General features: G+C 53.1%; 1 protein-coding gene across 1 annotated transcript in view; it reads right to left on the bottom strand.

The window, feature by feature from the left end:
* LOC122544247 (DNA repair protein XRCC1-like) overlaps positions 1-10,216 on the bottom strand; it is a 60,027-nt gene that overhangs the window by 27,031 nt on the left and 22,780 nt on the right. Inside the window, 2 exon segments of the mRNA XM_087981098.1 lie at positions 1,856-2,129; positions 8,331-8,475. Of these exon segments, the coding sequence (XP_087837224.1) occupies positions 1,856-2,129; positions 8,331-8,475 (419 nt within the window).

Genomic DNA, 10,216 nt, shown 5'->3' with positions numbered 1-10,216 from the left:
GCGTGATGTTGTAGACAGCCCCACAGTCCGAGTTTCTCTCGATCGATCCTGGTCTGTTCTCCATTGTACGATCAAATCAACCTCCCCCCTTAACCTTCTCAATTCCGAAGATCCTAGTCGTTTAACCTTTGGGATCATTCTGGTGAATCTACACTGCAATTTCTCCAAGGCCAATACCTCCTGCCTGAGAATGTGGAGCCCAGAACCACTCTGGGTGTGGTCTGACCGGGACTCTGTATGACTGGTGTTCTCGTCCCCGAGAGAGGGAGAAAGGCAAACACCTCACCGGGTTTTCAATCATTTCCTGCGCTCCCAAGATATTTTAATGAGGCAGCAACCCCTCCTTCCTGCTCCCCACCCTCCCAAGTTCACTGGGGGCCTCCACCTTCTACACTCACAGCTCACTCACTGTGTCCACTGCGGCTCATATCCATCGCAGTTTATTACCTCAGGGTGATAAAGCCTGGGAAACACAATCTGAACCTTTGAGACAATGAGAGGCTGGGAGAAGTTCAGAAACCCCTTCCACCCCTTGATGCTGGACCCAACTGCTCATTCCAAACCAGCCGAGGCCACACACCTGAGGGGCTGAATGGCCTATTGCTGCATAACACACGAGGAATTGAATGGGTCGCCTCCTGCTCCTCTCTAACAGGTTTAAGGGGCTGGATGGCCCGCTCCTGTTCCTATGTAACAGACTGGTGGGGGGTGGGGGGAGCTGATTGGCCTCCTGTTCCTGTGTAACAGACTGGGGGGGGAGGGGGGGAGCTGAATGGCCTCCTGTTCCTGTGTAACAGACTGGGGGGGGGGGGGAGCTGAATGGCCTCCTGTTCCTGTGTAACAGACTGGAGGAGGGGGGCTGAATGGCCTCCTGTTCCTGTGTAACAGACTGGAGAGGGAGGCTGAATGGCCTCCTGTTCCTGTGTAATAGACTGGAGGAGGGGGGGCTGAATGGCCTCCTGTTCCTGTGTAACAGGCTGGAGGGGGGGTGGGGCTGAATGGCCTCCTGTCCCTGTGTAATAGACTGGAGGAGGGCGGGCTGAATGGCCTCCTGTTCCTGTGTAACAGGCTGGAGGGGGGGTGGGGCTGAATGGCCTCCTGTCCCTGTGTAATAGACTGGAGGAGGGGGGGCTGAATGGCCTCCTGTTCCTGTGTAACAGACTGGAGGAGGGGGACTGAATGGCCTCCTGTTCCTGTGTAACAGACTGGAGAGGGGGTGGGGCTGAATGGCCTCCTGTCCCTGTGTAATAGACTGGAGGGGGGGGCTGAATGGCCTCCTGTTCCTGTGTAACAGGCTGGAGGGGGGGGCTGAATGGCCTCCTGTTCCTGTGTAACAGGCTGGAGGGGGGGTGGGGCTGAATGGCCTCCTGTTCCTGTGTAACAGGCTGGAGGAGGGGGGCTGAATGGCCTCCTGTTCCTGTGTAACAGACTGGAGAGGGGGTGGGGCTGAATGGCCTCCTGTCCCTGTGTAACAGACTGGAGGAGGGGGGGCTGAATGGCCTCCGGTTCCTGTGTAACAGACTGGAGGAGGGGGGCTGAATGGCCTCCTGTTCCTGTGTAACAGACTGGAGGGGGGGTGGGGCTGAATGGCCTCCTGTTCCTGTGTAACAGGCTGGAGAAGGGGGGTGGGCTGAATGGCTCCTGTTCCTGTGTAACAGACTGGGGGGGGGAGCTGAATGGCCTCCTGTTCCTTTGAAACAGACTGGGGGGGGGAGTTGAATGGCCTCCTGTTCCTGTGTAACAGACTGGGGGGGGGGGGGAGCTGAATGGCCTCCTGTTCCTGTGAAACAGACTGAGTGAGTCTCAATGGCACCTCCTGCTGTCTCTCTCTGCAATGACATTGCCGGTTACCTACATCAGGTGGGTGCAGTCGGGTGACCAGTCACTCCGGTATTTGGCCCCCATTTCCAGAGCCTTGTCCCGCAACTCGGAGCGGAAAGGGTTCTGGAAGCCGCTCAGAACGAAGACAGTCCCCTCCAGGATACAGTGGAACTCCACCGGCTCGCCAGATGCTCCTCGATGTTTCTTCCGCTTCTTCAGAAGGGACCCGGCAGCTTTCCTGGGGGCACCCGACAGCGTGGGGCTGAGGGGCCCAGCGTTCATAGGGGGCGCTGAGACACCGGGCTCAGCTGTCAAACAAATGGGATTGTGGGCAGGGAGAAACGAGAGGGGGAGGTGGGAGGGGGGATAAAGGGATGAGAGAGGGAGAGAGAGAGAGAGAGAGGGGGGGAGGGAGAGAGAGAGAGAGGGGGGGGGAGAGAGAGAGAGAGGGGGGGAGAGAGAGGGAGGGGGTGGGAGAGAGAGGGAGGGGGTGGGAGAGAGAGAGAGAGAGGGGGGGGGAGAGAGAGAGGGAGGGGGGGAGAGAGAGAGGGGGGGGAGAGAGAGAGAGGGGGGAGAGAGAGAGGGGGGTGGAGAGAGAGAGGGGGGGGAAAGAGAGAGGGGGGGAGAGAGAGAGGGAGGGGGTGGGGGAGAGAGAGAGGGAGGGGGTGGGAGAGAGAGAGAGGGGGGAGAGAGAGAGAGGGGGGAGAGAGAGAGGGAGGGGGGGAGAGAGAGAGGGGGGAGAGAGAGAGGGAGGGGGGGAGAGAGAGAGGGGGGGAGATAGAGAGGGGGGTAGAGAGAGAGGGGGGAGAGAGAGAGAGAGAGATGGGGGGGAGAGGGGAGAAAGAGAGGGGGGGGAGGAGAGAGAGAGAGGGGGAGGAGGGGGGAGGAGAGAGAGAGGGGGGAGGGAGAGGGGGGAGGGAGGGAGAGGGGGGAGAGAGAGAGAGGGGGGAGAGAGAGGGGGGAGGAGAGAGAGAGGGGGGGAGGAGGGGGGGAGGAGAGAGAGGGGGGAGGGAGAGGGGGAGAGAGAGGGGAGGGAGAGAGAGGGGGGAGGGAGAGAGAGAGGGGAGGGAGAGAGAGAGGGGAGGGAGAGAGAGAGGGGAGGGAGAGAGAGAGGGGAGGGAGAGAGAGAGGGGAGGGAGAGAGAGAGGGAGGGAGAGAGAGAGGGGAGGGAGAGAGAGAGAGGGGAGGGAGAGAGAGAGGGGAGGGAGAGAGAGAGGGGAGGGAGAGAGAGAGGGGAGGGAGAGAGAGAGGGGAGGGAGAGAGAGAGGGGAGGGAGAGAGAGAGGGGAGGGAGAGAGAGGGGAGGGAGAGAGAGAGGGGAGGGAGAGAGAGGGGAGGGAGAGAGAGAGGGGAGGGAGAGAGAGAGGGGAGGGAGAGAGAGAGGGGAGGGAGAGAGAGAGGGGAGGGAGAGAGAGAGGGGAGGGAGAGAGAGAGGGGAGGGAGAGAGAGAGGGGAGGAGAGAGAGAGAGAGAGAGAGAGAGAGGGGGTAGAGAGAGAGAGGGGGTAGAGAGAGAGGGGGGGAGAGAGAGAGGGGGGGGAGAGAGAGAGGGGGGGAGAGAGAGAGAGGGGGAGAGAGAGAGAGGGGGGGAGAGAGAGAGGGGGGGAGAGAGAGAGGGGGGAGAGAGAGAGGGGGGGAGAGAGAGAGGGGGGGAGAGAGAGAGGGGGGAGAGAGAGAGGGGGGGAGAGAGAGAGGGGGGGAGAGAGAGAGGGGGGGAGAGAGAGAGGGGGGGAGAGAGAGAGGGGGGAGAGAGAGAGGGGGGGAGAGAGAGAGGGGGGGAGAGAGAGAGGGGGGGAGAGAGAGAGGGGGGGAGAAAGAGAGAGGGGGAGAAAGAGAGAGGGGGAGAAAGAGAGAGGGGGAGAAAGAGAGAGTGAGAAATGGTGCCAATTTCAAAAGGACAGAAAATATAATTGTATTTCGCCCAGCATTTTCCAACATTTCAGCAGTTACCCGGCTAACCCACACAGCCAATGGGATTAGTTGTTTGGACCTGAGGTCACGGTTGTCATGGAGTAAATGCAGCTCCCAATTTGTGCACAGGAAGCTCCCACAAAGGATAATCTCTCAGGTCTCACTTCCTTTTTTCTGGAGGGCATGTTTGTGTCTCTCACACTTCTGCAAAGGAGACATGGTTCCAGATCATTTGCTTTCTCGGTGACACTGGCTCAGGGATAAGTACTCGTTACCGGAATTATCTCCTTTGCGCCTTATTAGAATACAAGTTACAGCATTTCTACAAAACCGACCCTCTGACAGTGCGGCGCTCCCTCAGCACTGACCCTCCGACAGTGCGGCGCTCCCTCAGCACTGACCCTCCGACAGTGCGACGCTCCCTCAACACTGACCCTCCAACAGTGCCCACTCCCTCAACACTGACCCTCCAACAGTGCAGTCCTCCCTCAGCACTGACCCTCCGACAGTGCGGACGCCCTCAGCATGGACCCTCCAACAATGACTTTATTTGACGAGTTAGGAAACTCTTTCAGACACCCGGAGAAATGCAAATCTTTCATTACCGGTCAGGATCCCAAAGCCGGAAAACTGAGACAGCAAGGCATTGCAGGAATTATTCAACTAAGTCTCTCTCTCACACACTGCTGAAACTTTATTGCTGGAACAGCACAGTAGGTCAGGCAGCATCTAGGGAACAGAAGATTCGACGTTTCGGGCACATTCCTGAAGAAGGGCATGTGCCCGAAACGTCGAATCTTCTGTTCCCTAGATGCTGCCTGACCTGCTGTGCTGTTCCAGCAATAAAGTTTCAGCTTTGATCTCCAGCGTCTGCAGACCTCACTTTCTCCTCTCTCTCACACACACACACCCACACACTCACTAACACACACATGAAGATTGAATGAGATTCCCAGAGCAGAAACAAGCGACACATCTTTAGCTTACTTTCCCTCAGCCTCTTACACATCATGTTTAATTCATAGCTCGCTTTGTTCTTGCTTATTTTAGGAACTGTATTGTCACATATTTGATGTCTGTCCATCACCCATCACGCACGCTCCATGAATTAATCAGAGATGTGCACTGATGATGGAAATCTCTACTCCCACCCCCACCCCACCATCCCCAACCTCTGTCAATCACCCGCTGATAAATATAGACCTAAACCAACAGTGAAGCTTCAATCATTTCACACTTTGAAAAGAAAACACCGTTTGGTTCCCAGACAAAACCTACCCATTCGCTGTCACTGGATTGTCAGAGGAGACCTTCCTGTGTGCAAATTGGTTACTAGGCTTCCTGCGTTACCATAGTGACCTGAAGTACTTCACCGGCTTTCAAGGAATTTTGGAACATCCTGTGATGACAAAAGGCGCTACAGAAATGCAAGTGCCTTCATTTAAAGGCCGGTTAAGAGGATACAATTAGGAGCAGGAGACGGTCATTTGGCCCCTCAAGTCTGCTCTGCCATTCCATACTTTGGTGACTGGGGCTTTTCAGCTCCCCGATACCCTGAGCCACTCCGTCTGACGTATACTCATGGGACAGCTACAAGCCGCTGGGAAAAAGAATTTCAGAGCTTCTCAAACCTCAAGGAGTTTCTCCTCATCTCAGCTAAAAAATGGCCAACCCCCTCCTCTGAGACCATGCCTCCCGTGTTCTCCATTTCCTGGAGGGGAGCAGTTTCTCAGGCTCTATGTTTGGAAACAGCTCAAAACGTATCGATCTATCACCAAGCTTTCAGAGCGCTGCTCCTTCGACAGACGTATGAAGGGGCAGCGCAACGAAAGCTTGTGATTTCAAATAAACCTGTTGGACTGTAACCTGATGTGGTGTGATTACTGACTTTGTCCAGCCCAGTCCAACCCTGGCACCTCCGCACTTTGGAATTCTCGACAGCAGAGGGCTGTGGAAACTCAGAGTTCCGGTATGTTTAAGGTAGAACTTGGAAGGTGTCTGATTCCCAGTGGAGTACAGGGTCATGGGGATGGGTAGGTCAAAGGGCACGAAACTCTTCAGATCGAAGGCAGGATCAGGCTCAACAGGCTGAATGGCTTACTCCGGTTACCCTGTCCCAATGATTCTTTTTACCAAGTAAAAGGTAAATTCAAAGTCCCTGCACAGGTCATTCTGCTACAATGTGCGTTTCGTTATCACAAGCGATTGACAAATTGGGGACACGGTTTCTAAAGTGTGAACTTTTAAAGCATGCGTTGGCTGAGAAGCAGTCACATTAGAAACAGTGCTTCGACTGTTGGCAAAGTACGATTTTTCCATAATGCGAGGTTTCACAAGAACACAACCACTCTCCCTCTCTCTCATTTGAGAAAGAGCGACGACTGATGTGGAGTTTAACCCGAGGGTCACCACATCTCAGGCGAGAGGTGAAGCACACTTCCTGAAAACCTCGGTTGGTGCAGGAATTGAACGCTCACTGTTGGTATCACTGCATCACAAATCAGCCATCCAGCCAACTGAGCTAACACACACAGAGAACTGTTTGATATCCCTTAATCTCACTCAACTTTTTTCTTCGGCCAATCCCACAGCTCTATAATTAACAGCTGATCCACAACCAAGAGCCAAGGCACAACCTTTTCGTGACCTCTGTGTGGGGGAGTGTTTCTTAATTTCACTCCTGAAAGCTCTGGCCTGAACGTTTCCAAGTCCCAGACTGAACCCCCACCTGGTGGAATTTGTTTCTCTCCATCAATTCATAATCCCCTCAATATCCTGAAAGCATAATCAAATCAGACATCACCCTCCAAATTGTGTGGCACGGTGGCTCAATGGTTAGCACTGCTGCCTCACAGCGCCAGGGATCTGGGTTCGATTTCAGCCTCGGGTGACTGTGTGTGTGGAGTTTGCACATTCTCTCTGTGTCTGCGTGGGTTTCCTCCAGGTGCTCCGGTTTCCTCCCACAGTCCAAAGATGTGCAGGTTAGGGTGGATTGGCCATGCTAAATTGTCCCATAGTGCCCAGGGGTGTGTAGGTTAGGGTGGATTGGCCATGCTAAATTGTTCCATAGTGTCCAGGATGTGTAGGTTAGGGTGGATTGGCCATGCTAAATTGCCCCATACTGCCCAGGGATGTGCAGGTTGGGGTGGATTGGCCATGCTAAATTGTTCCATAGTGCCCAGGGATGTGTAGGTTAGGGTGGATTGGCCGTGCTAAATTGTCCCATAGTGCCCAGGGATGTGTAGGTTAGGGTGGATTGGCCATGCTAAATTGTCCCATAGTGCCAGGGATGTGTAGGTTAGGGTGGATTGGCCATGCTAAATTATCCCATAGTGCCAGGGATGTGTAGGTTAGGGTGGATTGGCCATGCTAAATGGTCCCATAGTGCCAGGGATGTGCAGGTTAGGGTGGATGGGCCATGCTAAATTGTCCCATAGTGCCAGGGATGTGCAGGTTAGGGTGGATTGGCCATGTGGAATTCAGGGTTACAAGAATATCATGGCAGGGTAGTGGGATCTAGATGTGATGGTCTCTGGAGGGTGGGTATGGGCTGAATGGCCTGCTTCCACACTATAGGGATTCTGGTGAATATAAAGCCCAGTATGTGGGCTCCCTCCTTGTGATTTAACCAGGGTGTGAGTTACAGCCCTCGGATCAATCTGGTGAATCAACACTGCAATCCCCCCCAATGGTCAGGATCTCCTTCCTAAATGGGAAACCAGTGTTCCTCCCACTGACTCTGGGTGTGGTCTAACCAGGACTCTGTACAACTGGAGCACCCCACCCAGCTCCCGGCGCTCGAGAGGGAGAAACTGCCGTATTGTTTCTGTATCTGGTCATGACCTTGTTATATTTCTTTGGGCTTCAGTGTTTATGTGTGCCCCTCACTTTGCCCCAACCATTTCCCAGGTACGTCATCTCTCTCCTTTGCCCCCTGTTAAAGGCAGTGACAGTCATTATTGGCACAGTCACAGGTTATTCAGCTCATCAAGTCCACGCCAACTCTGTTGTGGATCAATCCAGCCAGCCCCATTTTCCCCCACTCTCTCCGTGTAACGCCGAGAATTCATATCCCTTCAGGGGCCTGTCCAATGTCTGCGCAACATCGCTCATCATCTCCGCTTGGGGCTCCTTCCTATGGGCATTGGGTCTCTCTCGCTGCATAAAAAGGGTCTTCCTCACTAGCCCACCCCATTGCTGCCTCCCTTCCCTACTCCACAGACCTCATGCCCCAAAACCTTTCATTTGAGTCCACGCTGTCCTCGCACCATCAGCCAATCGGAGGTTTCTCTTATTGGAATCCCATTATGGGCCCATGCCCCTCTGCCATGCCATCCCTCAGTGACTCAGGACAACACGTGCTTCCTGAAGCTATCCTGGAAGCTATACCCCTTGCCTCCAAAACCTTTCGCAGTAAACCTTCCCTCTGCACCTTCCGGAACACCCCCTTGTCCTTCCTAAAGTGCACTGTCTGGAATTCTAATTGTGGTTGACCTTGAATTTTGTAAAGTTGTAATGTGACGAGCTCTGCTTTCAACACTTCATCTCTTCCACCCAACAGCTCAAATGTCAGTTTTTGAACCACGTTATAACCAGCATACCTTTGAACTTTTTCGTTGCGGACAGTGGTGGGCTCACTTTCTTGCTCGCAGCTTCAGGCCCTTCCCCAGGGCTCTCCTTTTTGACAGGAACGCTCCCCATCCTCTCCTTCGGAAAATCAAACTTCCTTTTCCCTGGAGTCGATTGCTGTAATGCAGATCAAGAGACAGCTCACCGCCTGATTTCCCCGAGCAATTGTACACATTTCCCCAGCAACCCAGGGCAGTCACACTGCCTTCTTTTCAGCTTATCAGGCCAAATGACTATTGAATGCCTGTTCAGCAACTGGCCATTCAGCCCAGCTAATCGCTGCTATTCTCCTGTCCCGGAGAAGCCTAATCTGATCCGGTAACTGATAAAGTCTGAAAGTAGACACATATCCTTTGCTTGATGGTTGGCGAATATACAAAATGCAAAATTATATATGCCTGCCCTTGTATCTACAAACATCCAGTGTCCCAGCCGTGTTTCTCTATATATATGTGCACACGGTAGCGTACTCTCCTTTTCCTTAATTCATGGCAGATGGGCTTCGCTGGCTAGACCGGCATTCATTACCCAGCGCTAATTGTCCTCAAGACCACAGTGCCTTCTTGAAACGCTGCCATCCATAAGATGTGACAGCATAAATAGGCCATTCAGCCCATCAAGTCCGTTCTGCCATTCAATGAGATCACTCATTGTGTCACAGACAGAGTCAGAGAGACACAGAGAGTCACAGAGATTCAGAGTGTCATAGAGAGTCATAAGAGTCAGAGAGAGTTACAGAGTATCACAGAGTCTGAGAGTCACAGAGAGTGACACAGAGTCACTCTATAATCTGACCTGACCACTCCTCAGCTCCACTTTCCTGCCTTTTCCCCATAACCCTTGATTTCCTTATTCCTCAAAAACCTATATTTCAACCTTGAATGTCCTTGGGTTACTTGCTTAAAAAAAATCAATTACTCTACACCGGTGTAAAATAACTTTGAAAACTCAGTGTTGTGTTTGTTACAGTTAACCAACAGTACCCTTTCACTCTTTCAACTTTTCCTAGTACGTTTCTGAATTTAAACAAAAGCTTAGCCTTTTTGAATTTGGCATTCTTTCATTTTTTTGATAGAATGGATTCCCTACAGGGTGGAAACAGGTCACTCGGCCCAACAAGTCCACACCGACCCTCTGAAGAGAATCCCACCCATTCCCCTTCCCTAATACTCTACATTTCCCCTGACCAATGCACCAAGCCTACACATCCCTGGACACTGGGCAATTTAGCGTGGCCAATCCACCCTAACCCGCACAAAACTGGACAGTGGGAGGAAACTGGAGCACCTGCACGGAGGAAACCCACGCAGACACGGGGAGAATGTACAAACTCCACACAGACAGTTGCCTGAGGCTGGAATCGAACCCGGGTCCCTGGCGCTGTGAGGCAGCAGTGCTAACCACTGAGTCACCGTGCCACCCCTATCAGTCCAGATAAGTGCGAGATGAAGAGCTTCAATAGCACGCCACTTTTCAAATTCTGTATTGCCGAGTGGCTGTTCCATTCTCCCCTGTGTGTTTATCCAGCTTCTGACTTTAATATACCCAGATTATTCATCGCTACAACCTGCAAGGGGAGTGGTTTTCCCATTCTTGTTTATTGCCAGGGTGGGTGGGTGGGGACGGAGTTGTCCCAGACTGCACTTGAGATTTATTCACAGTAACCTTGCATTGACAGGGAGATGGTGCACAGTGGCCAAACAGGTAGATGAGCGACCTGCAAACGCTGACAGAGACACACCAATCTCTGGGGAGGGGAAAAACCAGCCTTGATGTTGGAACGTCAGCTATCGTTATCCATAGCTCAGGATACAAAGAGTACGACTGGTACTGGAAGGGAGATTCCCTGAATTAACAC

Source organism: Chiloscyllium plagiosum, unplaced genomic scaffold (genome assembly GCF_037043375.1).
Source record: "Chiloscyllium plagiosum isolate Xiang-an unplaced genomic scaffold, Cpla_swu_hap1 HiC_scaffold_38, whole genome shotgun sequence".
Lineage (NCBI taxonomy): Eukaryota > Metazoa > Chordata > Chondrichthyes > Orectolobiformes > Hemiscylliidae > Chiloscyllium > Chiloscyllium plagiosum.
The sequence above is the reverse complement of the archived record's forward strand: the minus strand, read 5'-3'. Positions and strand labels throughout refer to the sequence as shown.